Source organism: Kwoniella europaea, chromosome 1, assembly GCF_036810445.1.
Source record: "Kwoniella europaea PYCC6329 chromosome 1, complete sequence".
In the NCBI taxonomy this organism is placed as follows: domain Eukaryota; kingdom Fungi; phylum Basidiomycota; class Tremellomycetes; order Tremellales; family Cryptococcaceae; genus Kwoniella; species Kwoniella europaea.
The window spans coordinates 8,494,198-8,518,033 of NC_089487.1; the positions used below are offsets into that span (position 1 = coordinate 8,494,198).

Consider the following 23,836-nt stretch of genomic DNA (forward strand, 5'->3'; position numbering starts at 1 on the left):
ATATGCATATACAAGATACACTCGACTAGACTCAACTCTTCATAGCTAAATTTCTAATTTCCCATAATCTCTTTTCCTCTTTCCTTTCCCTCTCTCTCAATTCATTTGTGTTTGAGGTACTCCTCATTATCCACCCTTTCATCTCTTTCTTATGTCTTTCTTCCGCCATCTTACATTCTTTCCATAATTCCTCAGATATCATGCCAAATCCATTTTCATCCCAATTCGACCCTTGGTTCGTCGATGCTGATGTGTTGGTAGTTGTCGAAGTCATAACAGATGATTCAGAAGCTAGTCTGGATGTCCAATTCGAGGATCCACCACCACCTCCTATCGAGTTCAGACCGACAGTTACAAACTTCCTGCCCGATGATCTTGTGATCGTACCAGTCCCGAAACCAAATTCATCATCTTCATCATCCGCCATACCCTCAAATGGATCAGGTTCATCTTCTTCTGGCGATAAAATGCTAATCCATTTCATGTGGATTGGATCGAATTGCATATCACCGACTATACGAGGTGCAGCAGGAGCTGAACCGACAGGTGATGATAGTCCACCTACACCTACTGAAGAACCGGTATAATGAGTGATAAGAGCTGGTCGAGCAGAGGTCGATATGGTGTCGAAATCCCTTAAGATCGATTCGTTACCTTCCCATCGTAATGTACTTGGATTCCAGGTCATCTCACCCACCACTACAACATAAGGCAACCCAATCAGTCATGACATCGTTAATAACAGATGAGTCCTATGTAGCTACTCACCCTTCTTCTTATCGGCTACACCGAAGTGCTTGATCAAAGCAGGTTTCCTGTTCTTCCTTTTCGCTGTAGTGGTAGAGATATTGGTCGTACCTGTACCGGATTTCTTTCTTCTCTCTGTATATTCAGAAGATGCTGGTGTAGGTTTGATATTTGATGATGCTGTTGTGGGACGTGACGTTAACGGCTCATGACCTAAAGTCGTAGTGTAACATAACATATCAGCATAAGTAGGATATGGTATACTTATGGTTTGCGATAGAATTGCTCACCTCTTCTACTCGGTTTACCTAATCCCAAACCACTTATCGCACTCCCCTTAATCGTCGACTTATGCTGATCATCATCAATCGTCAAATCATCTATCCCATCCAGCTCCGATCCATCTCCCCACGTCTTACTTCTCTTCGGCATATCTACCATTGTCTTCAGCCCATCCCGATCTCGAAGAGATGGATGTATACTGGAAGATGAACTAGCGGATGATTGGGGTGTATGAGTAGGGAAAATCGAATTTATAGGTGGACGAGTTTTAGCTTTTGAACTTGATGTTGGCATTGTCAATCTCGATGTGGAATTATGATCCCTTGGTGTTTCTCCTACACCTATACCCGACGAAGGGGTGAATGTTCGATCTGCCAGAGCATCTTGTAATGACGCAAGGGACTGTTTCCGGGTCAGACTGGGTGAAGGAGTAGGCTGAGCAGCGAGGTGATAGTGTGATTTCTGGTGCCGTAATCTAGAGGAAGGAGTGGCTGTTGGTGCTGCTGCTGGTGGAATAGGTGGTGGAGGAGGTAACATGGAATGGATATGACCTGATCTGGATCTCATGGATTCTTTCTCTCTTCCCGTCAAAAAGCTAGGTGAATCAACTCGGTTGCTACCTCCATCTTTCAACAAGGTTCCTGCTGATGCCGAATTACTTCGGAATGTAAGACCAAGTGTAGAATGTGTCCGTTCTCTCGGATTGATATTGGTATTGTTGACAGGTGTTACTCTCCCCCAATCTCGTTCACGCTGTTTCTCCCATGCTTTTTCTCTTTCTCTAGCTACGCTCTTAGTGGAAGTGGTATTGCTCGTGGAAGGCCCACCACGTTGTTTGATAGTGGATATTGGGAATTTATCTCTAGCACGTTTCTTCTCTCTCAATCTGTGTTTGCTCAATTCCACCCCTGGTTCATCCAGTACTAAACCATCTTCGAACGAATCATCCATATGATGTCCTCTCCTCGTACCTTCATCATTAGCATGTGAGTGGTGAGGGTGATTGTTCTTAGGTGTAGGTGCGAATTGAGGTTTCCTCTTTTTATCCAATATCGAGTTCAGCTCTTTTGATCTTTTACTAGAAAAGAAAGTGGGAGAAGGTAAGATCAGACCATTTTCGATATCATCCTCTTCACGTTCTAAATCATTATCAGGTTCCACCAACAAATTTCTAGTTCGTGATTTAGTTTCGTTGGGAGTCTCAGGTAAAGCATCTGATATACTAGTAGCTGAAGTTTCTGATCTTCTTTTATGCGCGTCACTTGGTCCAGGTGAATCTTCTGATCCCCATCCCCAACCTTTCTTGTTACTACTTCCGGGTGAGTCCCATGATTCGGCGGTAGTAGCTGTCGTGGTCGATGCGTTGGATATTCTAGGTTTGGTACCATTCCTTCGTGAATGTTGAGGTTGAGTGGCCAGAGTGAGATTGGTAAGGTTGAGAGGTAGAGCGAAATCAGATTCCAATTCGATCGAATCTGGATCTTGGTTTGGGGGAGTCGATGGAACGGGAATGGCATTTAGGTTGTTATTGGATTTAGATGATTTGATTGTGGAGTCTCTTCGATTTTTGTTAGATGGCGGAGGTAACATTGCTTTTATAGTCGCACCAGCTTTCAACGTAGCTTGATCCTCTTCGTCCAGGTCAAATCCTAAATCATCTAGCGCGTCGGGTGGTGGCATGAATCCTTTTCTAGGTGGTGATAGGGTTAATCTTCTCATAGTGCTGATATTCGTATTATGTTTCGATTTCTTAGGGATTGTGGTTGTGGGAATAAGATCGTCATCGTCAAAATCGACATCTGCCTCCCATGATTTCTCTATAGCAAGCGCACGAGCTTTGACCGTCCCTTTCATGATGCTGGGTTGGGATACAGGTGAACTACCCAACTTCGTTATCGTTCCTACTCCAGTAGGTCCACTACCTATCACCGTACGTGTGATTGAAGATGATGTCGAGGATCTTGGTCTGGATAGTTTCGACAAGTTATGGGTATCTGTTGGAAGTTCAAATCCATCTTCATCGAAATCGAATAGTTCTTCTACGTCTTCCCTCTTCTTCAACTTAATCGTACCTTTGCTGACACCCGTGTACGACTGACGAAGAGGCGAGGAAGCGTGCTGTCGAGCATTGCTGTACGAGCGATGGGACGTAGACGAGGTAGATGAAGACGAGGGAGAGTTGGGTAAGGCGAAATGATGGGCGGAAGGTGATAGGTCGAAAGATGGGTCCTCGGTCCAATCGTCGGATGGAACGAAGGCGCCGGCTGGGGGTGGTACGGGCGACATGATGGGCGAATAGATGAAATACGGTGAGCTGAATGTTTGATGAGATGACTTCAAAGTAGTATGAAGGTCGATGAGCGGAAATGTCGTTCTATTCCAATCAGTGGTGGTTTGAGTGGTTACAGCAACGATGTCTGTGCGGTCCGTTACGACTCAGTTAACCTTGTTACTTCGTCGTTTGGTCGTCTCGTTTGGTCGTGTCATTGAAAGGTCCTCATACTGGCGAGAAGTAAAAGCGTCGTATATCCATGATGAATCAATGATGGTTGGTAATTGTATGCATACGATATTGAGAACAATAATGATGGTATGTTATGATATGATATGGGATGTTGAGTTGTTTTGTATCTCTTACCTTGTTGTTTCAACGCGTCCATGGTGGAATTACGTAAGATTGGCGTTGGGTGGCGAAAACGAACTCAACGATCCAATGCATCGCCATGATGGGGGAACACCTCAGGAAGCCTATGTATGATGCGGTAGGCAGGATCAGAAAGAGGAGAAGACGATATACATCGAGGTGCGTATATCTAGACCACAGGGGATGAGTGTAGAAGGAGTGGTCAGATTCTGACCTTTTGAGACTGCTGTCTGAATGTCATCAATAGGGAGGCGACTCTCGTGATGTCATCAGCCACTTTATTCTGGAAGAGGTGATACATTTACATGAACATATGAGCTATACTTCCCATATGTGCTCATTGTTATTCAATGAATTCCAACATGCCTCAAGACGTATCCGAAGAATGGCGTTCGACTGTCCTCGAGCATCGTGTCGGATTGAACCCGCAGTACTGTTCGGACCGACATATGCAACTCGATATTCGAAAGAATTGGTCTTTCAGTGGTGTGAGTGCTGTCGGGTATCGACAATTCTTCTTTTGTGTTCGTGTCCATAACAGTACACAACAATGAATATATATACTGTATAGCTAGATTATACGGTGAAAGATCAAGATGGGAAAGTGCTCTTGCGAAGCCATGGTCATCGAGAATACCGTACTGATTTGATCCGTAAGTTTGTGCCGATGCGCTCTACCATTGGTGCTAATGTCAATACCAATAATACTAGGAATTACTGATCAGTCCAGCCGAGAGATATTCACATGCATTCGTAATCATCCACAAGATCATTTTGATGTCTTCTTGCCGAATGCAGATACGAACTCTCGACAGGAAAAGATATTCTCGATTTCTCTCATGTTCACCTACAGAGGTAAGTAACTTGATACAATGCCCATTGGGTGGAAGCTGATGACAGGACATTCCTTTCCACAGGACCAGGAGAAAGAAGTGGACGTGGATCTAGAACGTACTTCAAAGACTACCTCACGGGGATGAACAAGGAAATCGTGGTGGACTGGATGGATCTTATGAAGCATAGGGGTCTGATAAGCTTGAGAGATGATACAGGACATGACAGGACGAACCAAGAGAAATTTGGTAACGGTGCAGTGATAGGTTTGTTGAATGATTATGATACGATATTTGACTATACTCATGTAAGTTGAGTTGAAAACGATATCTATTTCGAGTACGTATTCACACTTGAGCTGACCTGTCTTCTGGTTTATCTCATACGTATAGCCTCAATTAGAGTTCGTTCCAAATATCGATTATTCCCTTCTAGCTATCACTGCAATCTGTAGTGAATCATTTACTGGTTAAGTTAGATATACGCGCTCTTCATTGTAAATGCCATGTTATGAACACGTCATGCGATCTCACAGCCGTAGTCGGCAGGCTTCAGTCACAGACAGCTGTTGCCACAGAAAGATATATGATGTCATCAAGTTCAGTACTCTGGTTATTGAGATGCTTATTGATTGACGTGTTGTTGAACGTCTTTTGGATCTCAGTAATCATGTCATCTTCCAACGAGCATCTGCAAAGCGGGGTGGGACTTGACCTCAAGTACTGTTTTGATCGTCCTCGCACATTGAAGGTCGAGAAGCAATGGTCATTCAGCGGTGTAAGTGACATTTGGGATAACTGGTTAGGTGACTGATGGTTGTCCCTTTTCTACGAAACAGAAAGATTATGTGGTCAAAGATGAGGAAGGCAATGTTTTGTTGAAGAGTGACGGGAAAGCCTTCACAGCTAGTAACGCTTTGATTTGTGAGTTGTCGTTGGTATCGACCAGCTCTGAGGAGTTTCCAAAGGCTAAGTGGAACTCCGACTTCAAACTTCTATCAGCGATTACCGATAACGAGAACAATCGAATGTTCACTTGCACATACATTTGTCCTGGGCTTTTCTTCTCAATCTTCGAACTTCCTTCTGAGTGATTAGCCTTCAAGATATATGGATTATACCTTGGTGGTGAGTCCTCTTGATCTGAGCTCGTCGGGCAAACTGAAGTACGTACTAACATGCGACAAACCTGCTCTCCAGCTAATCCAAAAGACGCTTTCGGCTTCAAAACAAATTTCAAGGATTTGCTCACCGGTGAAGATAAAGAAATTGCAATCACGTTGGATTCCTACCGACCGTATGTGAGAAGAGGTGCGATCAGACTTCGGAACGATCATGGGACTGAAGACCGCAATAAGAGGATTGAAGGTGAAGGAACATATATCGGTTTCATGAATAAGAATCACAAGGATGCTAGGTCTTATCATGTGAGTGAATACGAAACAAATGATCATCAACCCATTCTGATCGTTACTCGTCTTATACTCTCTCTTGATTTTCATCATGTCTGGCTGACTGCTAATGGTGCTTGTACATGACCATTATAGTATTCAATTGAAATTGAACCGAACGTCGATTACAGATTGATTGCCATCACAGCGATCTGCATGGCGCATCTGACGTTCTCCAGTTACTAAGAAAGATTCAAGGGAAGTAAGTGGTGTAATTGCCATGTCATGATATTCTGTCATACATCAGAATCAATTGTTTTTCCGATTGCTCAGCTCCAATTATCCTCCGCGGCCGAACATGGTAAATTTTTAAATCTACCACAAATGCAAACAACAACAACAACCATCATCATAATGCATACCCCGCTGGAGATGCCCCACTAGCTCGAGCGGCACTGCATGGAGTCATTCTTCTGGCTCGCAGGATATAGACAGATTTGTTGTCTGTAGTTGTAACTTGCACTGTACAGCAGTCGCAGATCACTTGCGTCATATGGTGGGTGTCACAGTAGTTCATACGCAGATGTGCTCTTCTTATGACCTGACTACAGCATGTACTACGTATATGAGCGGTGCACCCACTGTCGAATTGTGTTCATCTCTCGCTTGACTACCCTACTGAAATAATTACTGTAGTGGCATACAAAGCCATATCCCGAATTTCCCGGTTAAGGCAACAGACAGATCCACCAAGCGCATGTGTGTAAACAAGCTTACAAACCAACGTAACAGAGTGCAGCAGTGCAGTAGTCACAGTAAAGGGAAATCCGACGCCGTTCTGAGTTATTCCATTCTCGGATATACGCAAAATCGAATCGCATCATAATACCTTTGACCTTATAAAATTTTGTACGCCTTGATTTTACCTTGGATGTTTCCCTATGGGGCCCTGGCGGCAAGTACTTGTGGAAGAAGAGGTTTAATTTTTTTGCCCCCCAATCGATTATACATACGTACGTAGTTAGTTTAGCAAGTAGCATCAGATTTTATGATTTTGATTTTTGTTTTCTTTGTTATTGCATCTATCTGCATATCGTCTACTACATATAACATTGTTCGAAGATTACTGTGACAACTTTATAAGCCTCAAACGTTCACCAGAAGCAAGTGGTATCGAGTTGAAGTGAAAGTACGGTAGAGAACAGCGTATAAAATCTCTTGGCCGCGGAACACCCGATCGCGTGCTTTGTCGACGTGGTTTTGGCTCATCAACCAGCCAGTGAATCAAATTGTCAAAATCAAAATCATCCATAAGAACTATTCAGAAAGCATTTTTCGGATACAGATATATGGTACCACACGAAGGAAAGGATACCACTCAAATAGGTGAGTCATGCATTGTTGATTGGTTACTGGAAAGGAAGTGATCGAATGGCAAAGAGGAAAAGAAGAGAGATAAGCCATTTCGGGTAGTCGTTGGGTCGTAGGATTTGAACGTGCGGAATAAGCAAATAGGAATAAGATTTTTACCCTTAATTCCGCCGTACAACATCCATTCTCATTTTGCATTTCATATTCATCTCTTCACTTCTCTTATCTTTCATCTTCATTCCTATAGTCATCACTCCACATCCTATACATACATACATCCTCAGCACCCACCATTACTCAGTACCACACAAGGTGAGATAGCAACCATCACAACACTGGATGGATAGACGGAGGATATATATCCTCTATCTCTCTATTGCCGTTCCACTCCCGATTTAGCTCTTTGTACCCCCCGCAGTGCCCCTCATTCACCATCGTATCCTTGGTTGTTTCATCCTTTGATCCAAGTCATCCATCTCATCCATACACCTTTATCCTATCAACGTAGACAAGATCAATACTGATACATTGATCGTGTAATAGTAACATAGTTTAGAACAGAAAAAACTTCGTTCACCGCTATCTCGCTTAGCCATCGACTCATTGTCTACGCGTTTTCGATTGACATCCATCCATCCCATCCATCGATACTTCTATACCTCATCCAATCATCTTATTCACTTACATCTCCTCCGGACGACACATCCTCCCTCTCTGGCTTCGAATCATCCTTCACACACCGGCTTATATAGCCTACAAACCGACAACAGACGTCAAATATGCCAGACGGTACACCCCCCACAATCGACTCTGCATCGGGAGCAGCAGCCTCTTCCGATCAAACTCAATCCAATGTCACACCTTCCAATCCGCTTGGCCTACCCACACCCGTCCCAGACCCTATCACGGGTAGACTAGACCCCAATGATCCCACTGTCAAGGCTTTGACGGAAGCAGCACTTAATATGGATAAGAGCAAGATCCCTAGACCTTATAAGTGTCCCTTGTGTGATAGAGCTTTCTACAGATTGGAGCACCAGGTGAGTGAATATTCTTCTCGCGGTGTGAGGCTACACTCGTGCGATGCTTACTGATACGTATATTCGATGCTCCAGACACGACACATCCGTACGCATACTGGAGAAAAACCACACGCATGTACCCATCCAGGATGTGATAAGCGATTCTCACGTTCGGATGAATTGACGAGACACGCTCGTATCCACTTACCACCTGCTCATGAGAATGGTTCACATAGAGGAAAGAGTAAATATGATGACGATGTGGGTTATCACTCCAAAGAGTCATGAATTTCTGTTCTATCTTTGCTGACACGACTTTCCGTCTCGATCTGTAGCATGAACACGACGATCACCGTGGACATCACCTCCCACATCTTGGACCTTCTTACAACATGGATCTCGAACGACACGGATACCCTTACAACCTCCATTCCCTCCAGATGGGCGCCACCAGTGGGGGTATCAGTGATATTTCGGCTTTAGCAGCGGCAGCTTCAGACCAATTGATCGAACTGGAAAGACACGAAGCGTTCAGAAGAGCGGAATGGGAATTGCGTCATCGACAGATTGCCGGTGCTAGAAAATCAAATGGTAACTCACCAGTCGGTACACCCGGTTCAGCCCCTGCTGCACCCTATGGTTTCTCCAACGAAAGAGAAAGGCTATCATTATCTGGTGTCCCTGCTCCAGGCGGTGGTACGCTAGTATACCCAGTCTCAGCTGCCCAACCTGCTAGTGGAAATCAACCTGCTGTCCCGGCTGGCACACTCGCTGACCCAACTTACTTGGTCCCACCCTCGTGTTGTCATGAAGAATGTCATAAATCGTATAGGAAACGATTGAAAGTGGCGAAACAGACGCAAGCATGTCCCAACTGTCTTACCATGACGCACAACGGTAATTCCCTTGGTGGTGCAGGTGGGGCTGGAGGCGCAGGTCAAGGTGGTAATGGTGGTGGAGACAGTCATCATTCCAGTAGCTCCAATACACCTAAGGATCGATCGACACACAACTCCTCGGAAGATTTAACTAAATTTGCTGGTAGCGCGCCAGGAGGAGGATCCAACTATCACTTAAATTCTGCTACTTTGACGCAAGAACTTGCCGCTTTACAATTCCAGCATCTTCAAGCTCTGCAAAGACAACGACAGGGTGTCGCTCATTCGCATTCGCCTCACGGATCGTACGGTATCAGCAAACCTCATGCTATACCTATACAACCGCCTGCACAGGGACATCTCCGACCCTATACGCTCGACCTGAACGCTCATCGCGGATTGGCTTCTGCTCATGTATCGGCTGCACCTTCACCTGCTTCAAGTGATGATTCAGATGATGAACCGATGAATGAGATCATGCCTCATGCTCATATGGAATTTACACCTGCGACATCACCTGTTTTGTCCAGTATGAGACAGATGTCTCTCTGGCAAGGCAAAGCAATCACTGCTCCCACTTCTCGAGCTACCAGTCCGATCTTACATTCACGTGGACCTTCCAGACCTGGTTCGCCCGTCGAAGGACATTCCGCCAATTCAGGTCGACATGGTCACACCTCGCATTCTGCTCGAGATGCCAAGAACCGATCGCACCCTTATACAGCAAGTTTACACTATTCTACACCAAACTCACCTCATTTCCCTCCTACTTCCAACAGTAGTGGTAAACATCACAATAGGATGTCGCCCCCTAAATTACATCGAACATTGAGTTCAGATGGGAACGGAAGATACAATCAGTATCAGCAACAGAAACAGAGTGTACAAGACATTCTGAACGGACCTTCTATCCTTCCTCCACCGGTAGATAGGATGTTACCACCACCTTCTAACAGCTCTTTCACTTCCTCGGTACCTTCCGTTAGTTACTCCCAACCTACTTCGACATCCCATTCACCCGCCACATCCCGAGCTTCCTCACCCGTTCATTCTACTCATGCGGCGGCTCAATCCCACATCATCCATGGAGTGAGAGCTGCCTTCGGTATGACACCCATCTCAGCATCCAATTCACCCAATACGAAAGAACCGAAAATTGCTCAGTCTTACTCTCCACCACACAAATTAGCTCCGATGGGAATGTCCATACATGAATCGGTGAGATTACCCAGTTTGAGTAGAGGTAGTTCCCCGGTTCATTTTGGGATGGAAGTGGATAGCGGACAGGCTTGACAGATAAAGATCGAGGAGGAGGAGGGGAAAAGGAGAAGGAGGATAAGTTGGGATGATACTAGTGGGTATGGACAAGGGTACGGTTGGAGATACTGAAGGGGAGATGGGCAGAATAGGAAATGTCAGAGTGAAGGTTTAATTGTAGTAAAATTATTTGAGTGGACAGTAATTGGTGTAGTCGGTGAAGCTGGTAAATCATACATGTTTGGATTGAAATTGTCAAGAAAATCGAAAATTTAATTTACTCTTTCCATCTTACATAGTCTATAGGTGGTTGTTCTCCTTCTCTTCTTTTTCTTTTCTGGGTTATCTTTTTCAGTTAGTATACATACGACGTACGTTCTCTCTTTTAATATAAAAATTAAAATATAGATGGGTTTCTTCTTTTGACATGTATCAACAATATCCAAATAATCAATTGTACAATCGCAATATATCAAATTTTCATACATTGGCATTTATTGATGTACTGTACTGATTTATCCAACTGTAATATCATGTTGATCAGTAAGTATGTCTATCCATTGAACAGGAGCATTGAAAAGTGGAGAGCAATTGAAATTGTATTTTCAATCTGAGCGAAACTTATCGGTCCGTTTTTCGTACAGTACAATTAATTACATTAGATATAAATGAGGATGTGGATGAAGTTCGGGCGAAGTGGAAGATGAGAAGGTATTATCCATGCTTTTGAGGGATCTTTAGAGTGAATGGTCCGATCATATCAAATGCAAATGCAAACCAGACCAAGTAAAGACGTTCTTGAATCTATAATGTAATGAGGAAGTATATTTCTGTATCATACTGATAGACATACTGATATTTAAGAATAAGAAAGTGAAATGAATGATTGGGCTGAGAATGTAATGGAACCGATGGATGAATCTTAGTACGTTCTGCTTCGAGTAGACCTGAGGGCTTTGATGTTCGATATTCAAATTCACATTTCTCAATCTTCCACATTAGATGTTGAAACTAAAAACATACATGCATGATATATTTGTTAATTTTTCCATTACTTCACTTTTACCTGGATCATCTGATTTTGATGGAAAGGGGAAGGAAACCTTTCATTATCCTCTCTACATAGATCGATCCGAGATCATTTGAGATATGTGAGGGAATACTATTTTGTATACGAATGGGAAGGGAGATAAGAGATGGAAAAAGACGAATTTTATCCCTGGGTAGGTTGAATGAGCGTTATATTATCTCCTTTCAGGAGGATTCGACCTGCAGACAGATGCGACTAGGTTAGCGATACGTTCCTGTAGGACCTGCTCGGAAAGGAAAGGGGAAGTATTTCTGACTGTACAGTACAGACAAATTGTCTATCTCGTATTTGTATGTGTACTTAGAGATGAAAGATTCACAGCATGTAGATGAAGAGTTGAAGAAGGATTAGAGATAAGAGACTCACCCAGATCCCTACGAGGTTTTGGTTCTTGACCTGGTTTGGTCGCGCAATCGTATACTTCCTCGGCATCATCGAGAACCTAGATACCAATACCATAAGTGTCAATTAGCTCCATCTTTCTTCTACTTTTCATTTTCCGTATATGGATTTTTAAGTGGAGACGGTTGATAGGATTTGAAACATACGAGATTCATGAATTCGTCGAAACCCTACATTCATTAATTCATCAGCATTGAGTTGATATGATATGCGAGAGCATGATCAGGAAATGATGGCTACGCGTGTAATGGAACTCTGCCCAGTACAAAGCAAGAAGAAACACTCACAATGATATAAGCCTCAATCCTAAAACTGTTGTTATCGAATAACCAAATAGTCGTTCGTGTGTGCTACTCAAAATGCATGATGAGCTTCCGAAACAAAGACTTTCGAAATGAATCGTCGCTGAGCTCACCTTTTGTAAATGATTGAAGATGATGTTGATGGGCTATACAGATTGCAATTTTGCAATTAGCTTATTGACTCACTCTCTCGCCAAAGCAAGTCAAAAAGGATTGAGAAAGAAGCCAATGGACATACCTGAACCATCACTTTTCTACCTGACATTGTGACTGATTCTTCGTCTCCTGATTGATGAGTGCCCGCTAAGCTGTAGTCGATGAATGTATGCTGCGGGAGCTGAAGTAAAGTCTAGAAAGCAGGTAGAAGGAATGATACTGCTGTTGATGAATGTTGGTTTTGATGTTATCGAGAATCACGACGAGGAGAAGGAAGAAAGGTAGAGAGTATTGACGGTCGACGGAATCAAATGGGAGGATGGGATAAATTACCGCAAATACCGCCACATCAGATACACAAATATACCCCCTTCACGGGTACACGTGTACTGCACGTGGACACCATCATCTTTGATACCCAGTTCAGATCTAACCGGGCAGGACTCGGACTCGGATTTGGACCAAAAAGTTGGGAGTAGAAATAGATACCCATCCTCATTTCATGGCTCTTCACCACCCTCACCCTCACTCTCACTCTCACCCTCATCACCATGTCATCCTCCAATCCCTCCTCCAGGACATACAAGATCAATGTCCCTTGTACCTCGGCCAACATAGGACCAGGCTTCGACGTGTGTGGTATCGCCTTATCCAAGTCACTCTCTTTGAAAGTTACCATCCCTTCCAACCCCTCCGACCAGCCCTCATTACCCACCATCAAATACACAGGCTTAGACTCTGAGAACGTCCCATTATCACCATACAAAAACCTTCTCACTCGAGTAGCACTCTACGTCCTCCGTTCACACGGTATCAACACCTTCCCTGATGGAGTTACTATCGAGGCCCATAATGAAATCCCCTTTGGGCGAGGATTAGGTTCGTCAGGAGCGGCAGTCATTGCTGGTGTACTCTTAGGAGACTTATTAGGGAATTTGAATTTGTCTAGAGGGAGATTATTAGATTTCGCATTGATGGTTGAAAGACATCCTGATAATGTCACTGCTGCTTTGATGGGTGGATTCGTAGGAAGTTATCTTAGGGAATTATCGCCTGAAGATATGTCTGCTGCGTCCATCCCACTTGCGGAAGTATTACCTGAATACCCACCTGATGCTGGACCTGATTGGGGGAAGAATCCACCGTTACCTCCTAATGGGATAGGACATTATGTTAGATTCGGTTGGGCAAAGGAGATTAAAGCGATTGCTGTTAGTCCGAGATTCGAGTTGGCGACTGCTAAAGCTAGAGGAGTATTGCCTGATAGTTATACAAGGAAGGATTTGGTGAGTTGGATATTGATCATTTCATTCTCACATGTTCAATCAACGATTTCATTGTCTTGGTGAAGATGATATTTAAGTGTATTGCATGTCAATGAGGTTATGGCTAACCCCTGTTGATACAGATATTCAACCTTCAACGACTCGCTGTACTCACCACGGCTCTCGCCAGATCACCTCCAGACCCTGATCTCATATACGATGCGATGGGTGATAGAGTCCACCAACCCTACCGAATGACCCTTGTGAGTGAAGTCGACAACCATCTTGATCTCGCATGGGGGTGACTGACCTGTCTTGTAGATTCCCGGACTTCCTAAGATTCTTACTGAACTCACGCCAACCTCTCATCCTGGATTACTAGGTATTTGTCTCTCCGGAGCAGGTCCGACCATCCTGGCGCTGGCGACGCACAACTTCGATTCGATAGCTGCTGAGATCGAGAGGATATTCAAGAGCGAGGGAGTGGAAGTGGATTGGAGTTTGTTGGAGGTCGATGAGAGGGGAAGTACGGTTGAGGAGGTGTAAGATGGGTTGTGGGTATAGAAGATGTATACGCCAATAATGATCCCATGATCCCATGGTCATAGAGTAGAAGGTATATATACACATATAGCATATAGGAAGATATTGGTCGATATCACATGCATAGTTCATTAAGAATACCATGAACATCTCTCGGCACATTGGGTATATCGCACTGGATCATCGTGACAGCCCAAAGGATGATGACCCAACAGATACAGATACACATTACACAGACATACAAACTAACAGCTTTTATCATTCTCCTCTATCTCACCATCCCATCTCTTGATTCACAATTACGGTGGAACACGATAACCCCAAAATAGATATCATCCTCCCCATGTCTCATACGTGAGTTGGTCTGTACCCACAGACACTTGCCCATTATACAAATGATACCTATCTCAACTGATATATCTGATGGAACGTATAGTCCAACAGAAGATTATATGCAACAAATCGTCCAACGTCTCAAAACACATGAATTCCGTAAACGATTCTACCCAGAGACAGTCAAGAGGATATGGTTTTACGAGACCGCACCTAAATCATCTATCACCTACATCTGCGAAACTCATCCTGCTCATATCCGGAAAAGAGATGGTCGACTGAAGGAAGATGGAATAGGGAATAAGGAGTACAACGAACATCATCAAGATTGGGAAGGATACGATTATGCATACAGGATCAGAAGCTGTTATAGGATAAAGAAACCGATTGGATTGGAAGATATGAGAATGAAATATGGGATAGGAGGGGCACCGAGAGGGATGGTCTATGTTCCGGGAAAGATGATGGAGGATGTCAAGGTGGAGGAGCAGGAATGTATTTGGAAGGAAGATTGAGGAGTGAGGGTTATAAGAAGTGAGTGAAGATGATCTATATGGTCTAGGTTTTAATAGGTTGTAAAGGGTTGTTCTAGGTGATTTGATGGAATATTTTTTGAACACTCGCTCGACCTCGAATGGTCAAGCAGATACATGCTGATGAATTTAACTTGATAGTGATAATATCATACGAGGACCAAAAGATTTGTTTGTAAACTATAACATGATCCTTTTCATATTGTTTTATTAACTAAAGTAAGAAGACGGAGAAGAACAATAGAATCGATACTGCATCCTCATACATCAACCCACCCCTCTCAAGGTCCACATGGACAATTGGGGACGTGGGTACCTTGTTCGGGGAGGCGCACTACATTCCTCCTACTGCATTCCTTGAAGATTGTTCTGGGTAGGCTGAATCTGAATGATGAAATGGTAGGGTAGGTACGAGGTATTTACGGGATTGATCGCCAAAACAGCGGGAAGCTAAAGTGTGGAGATGTCGTCAGTGGAAAACCCTGAATTTTTTATCCTCCTACTCACTCACACTCTCACTCTCGCTCTCTTTCGTATGACAATGACTTTTGTTTTTTTACAACAACGACGCTTGGACGGGCGGTACCTAGGGTCATCCATTCTAGCGAGCCGAACAATCACTGTACGAAGAAAAGAAGCCTTCTTGGCCCTCAGCTGATGGGCGGGACTACGTAAAGTAACGAACCAATGATCGTCGTATACTAACAATCCTATAGTACTAACTCAATCTATCCCGGCTGGCTTCATTTCTTAGGTTGTCTCGGAAAGGAAAAGAAGAAAAGCTTGAGATTATTGATCATGACGACTGATTAGAAGATGAGCATCAACCAAAATCGCAATTACCATGAATGACACTCATATCAATATATCATGAGAACGACTTTTAGCTGACTTTGACTGGATCTACTGATATATCAATATTTTTCATTCACATCATTGACCTTGACTATTCTTATCGATAACTGCAGTCACCTGAAACCTCTATTAGCCTTGCTTCTTGAAGTGATCCATCAAACTTAGACCAGTATGTCCACTCGACATTTATCCAAATCAACCATATTCTTCCTAATCATCTTCACCTTCCTATCCATCCTTACATTCCTCAACTTATCGCCCAACGGTCAAAACCTCCTTCAGTGGGCCAACTCACTTGAAATCCTCCAACCGTCTCAGCAGTTATTTCCCTATGAGATCGACCAGGATATAACCACTTATCAAGAATATAACGACAGGGAGGTCGAGAAATTACAGAGATGTTTGGAGGATCAAGGAGAATGTAGGAGGAATCAGGATAAGGTGATTTTGGCTTTTGCACATGCCTGGCCTGGGGCTGTGGTGCGTATAACTGTTCTTACCATTTTCTCTCAACAGTGCTGATTCGATTTGGCTTGAATGCAGATCGATGGATGGCGAGGAGGTGAAGGTGTTTGGTATGTCCCTTTTTTGATTGATTAGTGTGAGTGAGGAGTAAGCTGATATAGAGGGACAGGGCAATGTCAATGTTCAGAGCAATGAGGGAGCTGGGGTATACCGTATTACTAGGGATAAATGATTGGGGTTAGTACCAATCAAGATTGTAGCTGAGGGCCATAGCGGGGTAAACTGATATACTCTTGTGGTCAGACGAGACACTACGATATTATCGAATGTTCCCTGATCAAGTGAAAGTGATCATCAAATCGGCTTGGATAGACGACTGTATCAAGGATCCGGAATGTATCAAATCGGAGGTGAACCCTACGGGTATACCGAGGTGGAAGAGTGAGTAGTCGATCACCCTAGAGGTACCGTAAAATTATATGCTAGCAGACTGACAATGATGGTTTCTGTTCTTGTTTTGAAGTGTGAGCCCACCATCCATTACTGACTAAGTGAGGAAGAAGTAATAACAGTATATGCTGATATGTGTAACTCACGATGAAAGGTTCTCGATGCATTTCTTCCCTGATACACATACGAGGTTCGGACTAGATTATAAATGGATTATTCATGCCGATAGACATTTTTATGGCGAAGAGGAGACAGATAAATTACAATATATCGGGTAAGCATATACCCCTTGTATACTCAAGTCTCATAAGACACACTGAAAGAAAAGCTTGATAACACAAATGCTGATATTTTTGTTCTTGAATGTGTATCAGGTACTCACTCGAAGATGAATGTATGAAACATCCTTTCGTACCGCACGATCAACGTCCTATGGCAGCTTGGACGTTAGCCAAACAAGCTAGTCGTTAGTATAGTATCTCAATCCAATCCCAATTCCAGCGCATGTGTGGAAAAAGGATTGAGGCTGAAGTTGTTTTCTATTTATGTATATGTAGTATTCCACCTTGGTGCGAAAGAGACGGTATTCAACAAATCATATTTCGAATTGGCGAGCCGAGAAGCCCAACTTGATGGATTGAGCTTTAGAGGTGCTTATCAGGTGAATGGGGAGTATATGAAGGTGAGTATGGATAGGTTATCACTTAGGCTGGAGTAAAGGGCTGATTCGAGTCTCATCTTTGTCTTGCAAATAGGGCTGGATCCACGATACACCCGTCCAAGCTCTCAACGGAGTCATGAATCTAGGTAAAATTGGACCCGATCAGTTCCTCGACGAATTGGCCAGTTCGAGGATATTGATCGGTGTGGGTAATCCACCTTTGTCACCTTCACCTTATGTCGCTTTATGCATGGTGAGTCAAGTTTCTGCAGGTATTCATACATACTGTACCGTCTGTTCTTCGTGAAATGACTGGAGTTGATTGAATCTCTTTTTTTTTCCATTAGGGAACACCATTCTTGAATCCCATCAAATCGTGGGATCCAGAAAACCCCCAAGATCGATCTAAATGGGTATCGCAGCACAACTACTTGAAATGGCTTGATCCTCCGTAAGTACACTTATATTCTCCCATTTCCTTTCTTCGGTGAAGGAAATTAGGATGTGATTACGATGGAGCTCTAATTGATGTTGTCTGATTGTACAACGTAGATACGTATACAACGTTCAAGCCCACTCATATGACCAATTCGTCTCTGCGATATCCCAAGCTATTCAAAATCCCCCACCGAGGTATGTCGATCCTCCCATGACGATTGAAAATGTCCGAAGGAGGGTGGAAAGGTTGGTGGAAAGTGATTGGAAGGAATTGGCGAGGGAGTACATGGAAGAGAAGATCAAGGAAGGCGAGAAATATGTGAGTAGGCCTATAATTGTTTACCAACCGAAAAGAAATGATGCTGATATCGTTGATCGATATATAGACATGGACTTTGTAGACTCTTAAAGCAAGATTTGAGTCCGTAAGCTTGTATTTGTATAGTATCGTATCTATCTACAGTATCTGTTCCTCAAGGACAATGTATTTTGGTTGTATCCCTAGCCTGCTTTAGGATCGTTGTACTCCACTTGATCTGTCCGGAAAATACTCGTGCTACTTACTCTGCAATGTCAGCCTTCGCGAACGGCCTACCCGAGATCAACCTTCTCACATGTATACATACAGTCGTTAAGAATGCATAATCAAAACTCAATAATGAATAATATATACCTTCATTTCTTCTCATCCCAATCAACTACTAGGCGCACCACCCTCACCCGAGCCACCTTGCTGTCCAGCTCCAGATCCACCTTCACCAGCTCCTGCACCTGCACCTCCCTGTCCACCCGCGCTACTCCTCCTGCCTCCTCTAGCAGTCGCACCACCCCTGGCAGCTCCTCTAGCAGGTCCAGCTCCTCTAGGTCTCTTCAACACTCTCCCCCTCTCTCCTGCTGCTCCAGCAGCTGCTGCACCCTGTATACGAGCTATTATATCTCCTCCTGCACCCTGTGACGAACCATCTCCTTCACCAGCTACTTCACCTTCTTCCAATGGTCTCTTCACTCCGCCAGTAGGGGAGGTAGGGTTCGCCGAAGAGGTTATCGTAGAAGGAGTGGAAGTGGATGGAGCACTAGCTTGGTTAAGAGTCGCATTGACAGCTAGACAACGAAAGAAATGTCAGCCACCATGCACAATAATCACATCTCACCAAGGCACTCACTGCTCAGCACTGAATTAGCTCTTGTGGCCGCACCGCCTCTAGCGGCTCCCCTGACAGCTCCCCTAGCTCTTCCTCTAGCTACACCTCGTACAGCACCTGCACCTGTACCTTCGGCGGTAGTTGCGGGAGCATGAGTTGTGGTATTCGTAGGCGTAGGAACAGCCGGTTGAGCTTGCAGGGTTGTTGCTGGAGCAGCAGGATTGGAAGGTCTGAAAGCACCAGCATTTGCCGATAGAGCACTAGCCGTCGAAGGTGTAGGCGAGGCCGCTGGGGCACCAAAAGCGCTAGTATTGGAGGGAACAGCAGTAGTTGATGGACTTGCTGAAGCACCACCACCAGTAGCAGCTTCCAATTTCTTCTCAACTTCCGCCTTTTGTCTCTCCAAAGTTTTCCTACTGATCTCAGCGGTTTTCACTTGTCTTTCTAATGCTCTGACTTTCGTAGTCAACTCTTCTACTTGACCTTTCAATGTGTTTGCTTCATTCTGGATAGCTTCGGATTGCGATTTAACAGCTTCGGATACTCGGTTTTCGAAGGTCGCGTTGAGTTCGGCTTCTTTAGCTGATAAGTCGACTTGAGGAGCGTTACCGTCGCCAGGTTGGGCTCTAGCAGCTTCAAGTGCTTTGGAATGTTCGGCGCTGAGTTCTGCCTCTCTAGCGGATACGGCAGCTTTGACAGCTTCGTCGATCTTAGCTTGATCCGTTACACCTTCACCACCTGCACTTGTAGTGGTGGAAGCACCAGCAGATTCGAGTTCTGATATCTTCTTTTCCAGTTCAGCGACTCTGGCTTGTAAGGTCTCAACTGTACTTTGAGCGGTCTGTCTTTCAGCAGTGAGTTGGTCTAATCGGCCTTTCATTGAGGCATTGACTCGATTGACTCGGGTGACATTATCGGCGTATCGCTAGTCATTCGGTCAGCTCTAATTTGCTTCCCGATGTATACAAACAAGCTCACTTGATCACCCTCGTCTTTCTCTTTCTGTAATTGCTCGATCTTCGCGTTGAGTTCTGTTCTCTCAGCGTCGGTCAAAGATTCACCCTCGGCTTTGATGGATGTAGAAGCACCGCCTGCAGAAGCGGCTGCTTGAGCTCTAGCTTCTTCCAGTTCCTTCTGCGTTTGATCAAGTTTGGTCTGTAAAGCCGCAAGCTGTTTGAGTCATCAGCCGTGCTCGCTCAACTCGGAATCATTCAGCTAAATACTCACCTCAGCTGACTTATCACCTCCTGCTGGAACAGCACCACCACTTTGAGCCTTAGTCAATTCTGCCTGTAACCTTTGTACGGTATTCTCCTTCAATCCATTCACTCTTTCACTTTCTACCAATTTCTTTTCCACTTCACTTATCTTAGCTTTATGTCCCTCGATCTCCTTGTTCAAACCTTCAATCTTTTCATTGACTTCTTTGATCTCTTTATCTTTAGCTTCGATAGCTTCTGTATGCGCTTGAGCAGTGGTATTTTGAGTTTCTGTAAGAGTGTCTGCACGCCTCTTCCAGTTGATTCCTATTCTGTATCTATTCTCCGATTCAGTCTTGAGACGATCAACTTCAGCTTGGAGGGTCTTGATCTCCGCTGATCGAGTATTGGCAAGTGCCTCGGCGGCTTCCTTCTCCGCTCGGACTGTTGAAGTGGCAGCGGCCAATCGAGAGTCGAAGTCTGCAATCTTCGCTTCGGCTGCTCGGGTCTCAGCACGGGCTTGTTCAATTTGTCCGCGAAGAGCAGTGCTACGAAGATCGTAAGCTATACGGAACGATGTGACATTAGGCCAAGCTAGCTCACGCTTCACGCTGCAGATCCTCGATCCTCTTCTCAAGTTGATTTCTCTCCTCCGCCCTACTCTTCTCAGCTTCGGTAGCGACGTTCTGGAGGTTATCGATGAGCTGTTGTAATTTGACTCTTTCGGATTGTACTTGAGCGAAGTCGGATTGCAACCGACTTTCCGTACTCTACAAAAGGAGAACGATTAGGATATATCTGCGTGATCGGGAGACCTGAGTCCAACATACCTTCCACTGTTCCTTCTCAGCTCTGAGCATTGCTGTCTCATTTCGTAGCCTGTCAGCCTCAGCTTGACGAGTAGCGACTTGTTCGAGGGCCTAAGTGTTTCACGTCAGCTACTTTGCCTGGACATCCGTGTCCTGAGTATTTTCAAGCTCACATTACGTTGCTCGTTATGAGCTTGAGAGATAGCGTTCTGAAGCTGTCTATACTGAGTTTCAAGATTGGTGTATTCTTGTTTTTGCAGGGCATTGGCTTCATTGAGCATTCGCGATTGTTCTAAGCCAAGGAAGGTGTCAGCTGTCTGCCATTTACACAGCAACCTGGTCCAGCTTACCTTCGAGTAGACCGACTTTAGCTTCTGCTTTTGCCCTCTCCACCTCAGCCACACCAACCTGTTCAGTCTTGGCTCTGATCTCCTCCTTGGCTTCTTTGACCTCCACTTCAGCTTTGTTCTTGACAATATCCAATTCAGCTTGTAAGTTGGTGATAGCTTGTTGGTGAGGTGCGTCGAGAGATCCATCTTCAAGAGGTCCATCTGATGAAGAAGTCTGAGACCATCTCAAGCCTTCACCTTTAGCCAGTAATTTACTGAAGAAATCTCTTTCTCTCGTGGCTTCGTTGACTCGCTTCTGAGTTTCTAACAATTGTTTGTGTAATTTCTCAATGGTATCAGCAGCTTGATCTAACGTCGCCCCAGTATCCAAGTCTTCTTGTGCAGCTGAAGCCCTGTTGATCTCCCTTTGGTCGAGTTTAGCCATAAGACTTCGGGTGAGTTTGAGTAACTTCTGATTCTGTTCTTGCAACGATCTGATTGATCGGAACTCTAAGAGATGATCGGTAATGATATCCCCTTCTACGGTTGCTTCGCCGTTCATCTCTACGCCAGCCAGTGATGGATCGTCTCGTATAGCGATTTGACGCACGAGACCTTGAACTTGACGAGAAAGGTCATCAACGGTAGTCTGGAGAGAGGCGACTTCTTCTTGATGATGGGTAGCAGCAGCGTTGAGAGATTTTACTTGAGTGTCGTAGGTGTCTCGTGAAGCGATCACGACAGCAAGTTCTGCAGCAAGAGCATTGGCTCTCTCAATCGCCCTGCCATGTTCCGCGGCTTGTTCGTCGAGAAGAGGTTTCTGCGATTGCGTTCGTTAACTGCAGGTCGAGAGCACATACTTGCGAAGCAACTCACCTTTTCAGCTATGTCCTGACCGATCTCGTCCAATAATCCCGTCAATCGCGCAACTTCATTCTCTGCCGCTCTCAACTTTCCTTCCTGGATAGTATAGTCCGTGTAGAATTGGGTATAAGTCTTTCCACTAGCCTTCATACCACTAGCCAGAGCAGCAGCGGGACTCAAGTCCGTTCCTTCTCCACCAGCAAGTGCTAATCTCTCCACAACAATCTTGAGATCATCTGCCCTCTTTTCAGCTTCCTTCCTTATTCTTTCCTCTTTCTTCCACTTCTCTTCCCATGTCTTTTCTTTCTCTCCGTACGATTCTGCCATTCTTTCCAATTCTGCTTCTCTCTCCGCAACAGTCGCTCGAGCTTCTTCACCTCTCTTTTCCAATATTCGATTTTCCTCCATCAATTGATGGAACTCCATCGAGACAGATGCCTTCTTGGCGGCAGCTGCCGATGTGAGAGTAGCAATATTGGCATGAGCCTCGGAAAGACGTTGAGATTGATCATTGTATGTTCGTTGAAGGGATCGATAAGAGTTTTCGACGGTGTTGAGACGTGTTAGGAGGGTTTCGTGTTCTGTACGCGTTTTCGATTGTTCCGCTTGCTATTCACGATTGATCTTTCAGCATACGTTAAGCAGTATTGTAAATGCAGGAGCAAAGGAGAATGACCGACCTTCTCTGCTCTGTAACGACCAAATCTCTCTTCGACATCCGCAACAGCCTTACTCAGGTTTAAGATCTCGGCTCGAGCACTTTCCAAGGCTTGAGAACATCTTTTCTCGTTGAACTGTTCAATCATGATCAGCTTTGGCCTTACCCACGAGACTTGGCGAGCTGACTCACTTTGGCTGTCTCTGTTGTCATCCGCAGCTCAGAGACTTCCACATCCAGATGGGCAATCTTCTGAGAAGCATCGGTCTTTTGTGCTCGAAGGGCATACAATTCCTCTATGAAAGCGCAATAACGATGTCAGCTGAAGTCAAACGTTCGAGATAGCTACAGCTTACGAGTGTTCTTATTTGACCGTTGTTGTAACCTTTCCGTCTCTTCAATAAGCTCTTTCTTCTCTCGCTCAATTGCCTAAGTGATACAAGTAAGCTTCTACCTCTATCTTCCAAGCATGGTAAGTTTACCTCTATTCTAGTTTGCAAGACCGATAATTCAGAAGTAGACTGATGATGTGACGATTGCAAAGCAGAAAGCTGCGTTCGAAGCTGATTCGTCGTTGATACTATATATTCCATCAAATCAGTTTCCCTTTGACGCCCAACGGTTCAAGAAGGAACTCACCAGCGCCCTCTTTGTCATTCTCCAGAGCCTTCTTCTCATTTTTCACTCTCTCCACTTCTTCCTCCAGCAGCCTCACTTTCCTCTGGGCATCGGCCAGAGCCTGCTCCTGCTCTACTTGGCGCCTTATGTCCTCTGACATGTTATCGGTAGGTTGAGGAAGGGGAGGGGGTACTAATTCGGATGTTTGATCCGACGTGGGAGGTTGATCGGATGCCATTGTGTCCGTACAAGGGAAATCTCACAGACCTGGAAGATTCGGTATGTCCAACAGGCTTTGG

General features: G+C 44.6%; 9 protein-coding genes across 9 annotated transcripts; 6 read left to right on the plus strand and 3 right to left on the minus strand.

The window, feature by feature from the left end:
• Positions 1-31: 31 nt before the first annotated feature.
• On the minus strand, positions 32-3,315 carry V865_003222 (uncharacterized protein; the record flags this gene model as incomplete). Its single annotated transcript, XM_066227019.1, has 3 exons — positions 32-699; positions 769-960; positions 1,038-3,315. 3 exons carry the CDS (start codon positions 3,313-3,315, stop codon positions 32-34), a joined length of 3,138 nt encoding a protein of 1,045 aa, XP_066083116.1.
• A 720-nt stretch (positions 3,316-4,035) lies between these two features.
• Positions 4,036-4,980, plus strand: V865_003223 (uncharacterized protein; the record flags this gene model as incomplete). The annotated part of the gene is made up of 5 exons (XM_066227020.1): positions 4,036-4,161; positions 4,245-4,326; positions 4,472-4,528; positions 4,591-4,814; positions 4,900-4,980. The coding sequence occupies 5 exons, from the start codon at positions 4,036-4,038 to the stop codon at positions 4,978-4,980; spliced, it is 570 nt and encodes a 189-aa protein (XP_066083117.1).
• Positions 4,981-5,176: 196 nt separating this feature from the next.
• V865_003224 (uncharacterized protein) lies at positions 5,177-6,143 on the plus strand (the record flags this gene model as incomplete). The annotated part of the gene is made up of 5 exons (XM_066227021.1): positions 5,177-5,284; positions 5,346-5,430; positions 5,605-5,634; positions 5,707-5,933; positions 6,054-6,143. The coding sequence occupies 5 exons, from the start codon at positions 5,177-5,179 to the stop codon at positions 6,141-6,143; spliced, it is 540 nt and encodes a 179-aa protein (XP_066083118.1).
• Positions 6,144-8,047: 1,904 nt separating this feature from the next.
• Positions 8,048-10,461, plus strand: V865_003225 (uncharacterized protein; the record flags this gene model as incomplete). The annotated part of the gene is made up of 3 exons (XM_066227022.1): positions 8,048-8,308; positions 8,384-8,551; positions 8,626-10,461. 3 exons carry the CDS (start codon positions 8,048-8,050, stop codon positions 10,459-10,461), a joined length of 2,265 nt encoding a protein of 754 aa, XP_066083119.1.
• A 1,177-nt stretch (positions 10,462-11,638) lies between these two features.
• On the minus strand, positions 11,639-12,484 carry V865_003226 (uncharacterized protein; the record flags this gene model as incomplete). Its single annotated transcript, XM_066227023.1, has 6 exons — positions 11,639-11,694; positions 11,882-11,957; positions 12,064-12,087; positions 12,205-12,267; positions 12,333-12,365; positions 12,458-12,484. 6 exons carry the CDS (start codon positions 12,482-12,484, stop codon positions 11,639-11,641), a joined length of 279 nt encoding a protein of 92 aa, XP_066083120.1.
• A 442-nt stretch (positions 12,485-12,926) lies between these two features.
• Positions 12,927-14,186, plus strand: V865_003227 (homoserine kinase; the record flags this gene model as incomplete). The annotated part of the gene is made up of 3 exons (XM_066227024.1): positions 12,927-13,661; positions 13,784-13,903; positions 13,962-14,186. 3 exons carry the CDS (start codon positions 12,927-12,929, stop codon positions 14,184-14,186), a joined length of 1,080 nt encoding a protein of 359 aa, XP_066083121.1.
• A 340-nt stretch (positions 14,187-14,526) lies between these two features.
• V865_003228 (uncharacterized protein) lies at positions 14,527-15,031 on the plus strand (the record flags this gene model as incomplete). Its single annotated transcript, XM_066227025.1, has 2 exons — positions 14,527-14,537; positions 14,620-15,031. 2 exons carry the CDS (start codon positions 14,527-14,529, stop codon positions 15,029-15,031), a joined length of 423 nt encoding a protein of 140 aa, XP_066083122.1.
• Positions 15,032-16,075: 1,044 nt separating this feature from the next.
• On the plus strand, positions 16,076-18,319 carry V865_003229 (uncharacterized protein; the record flags this gene model as incomplete). The annotated part of the gene is made up of 11 exons (XM_066227026.1): positions 16,076-16,384; positions 16,448-16,479; positions 16,539-16,606; positions 16,673-16,814; positions 16,974-17,093; positions 17,194-17,285; positions 17,377-17,501; positions 17,575-17,733; positions 17,828-17,931; positions 18,033-18,237; positions 18,305-18,319. 11 exons carry the CDS (start codon positions 16,076-16,078, stop codon positions 18,317-18,319), a joined length of 1,371 nt encoding a protein of 456 aa, XP_066083123.1.
• Positions 18,320-18,612: 293 nt separating this feature from the next.
• V865_003230 (uncharacterized protein) lies at positions 18,613-23,775 on the minus strand (the record flags this gene model as incomplete). The annotated part of the gene is made up of 14 exons (XM_066227027.1): positions 18,613-19,019; positions 19,082-19,985; positions 20,039-20,230; positions 20,288-20,807; positions 20,863-21,029; positions 21,090-21,179; positions 21,242-21,360; positions 21,419-22,217; positions 22,274-22,870; positions 22,942-23,055; positions 23,112-23,215; positions 23,276-23,348; positions 23,402-23,499; positions 23,559-23,775. 14 exons carry the CDS (start codon positions 23,773-23,775, stop codon positions 18,613-18,615), a joined length of 4,401 nt encoding a protein of 1,466 aa, XP_066083124.1.
• Between the last annotated feature and the right edge of the window lie 61 nt (positions 23,776-23,836).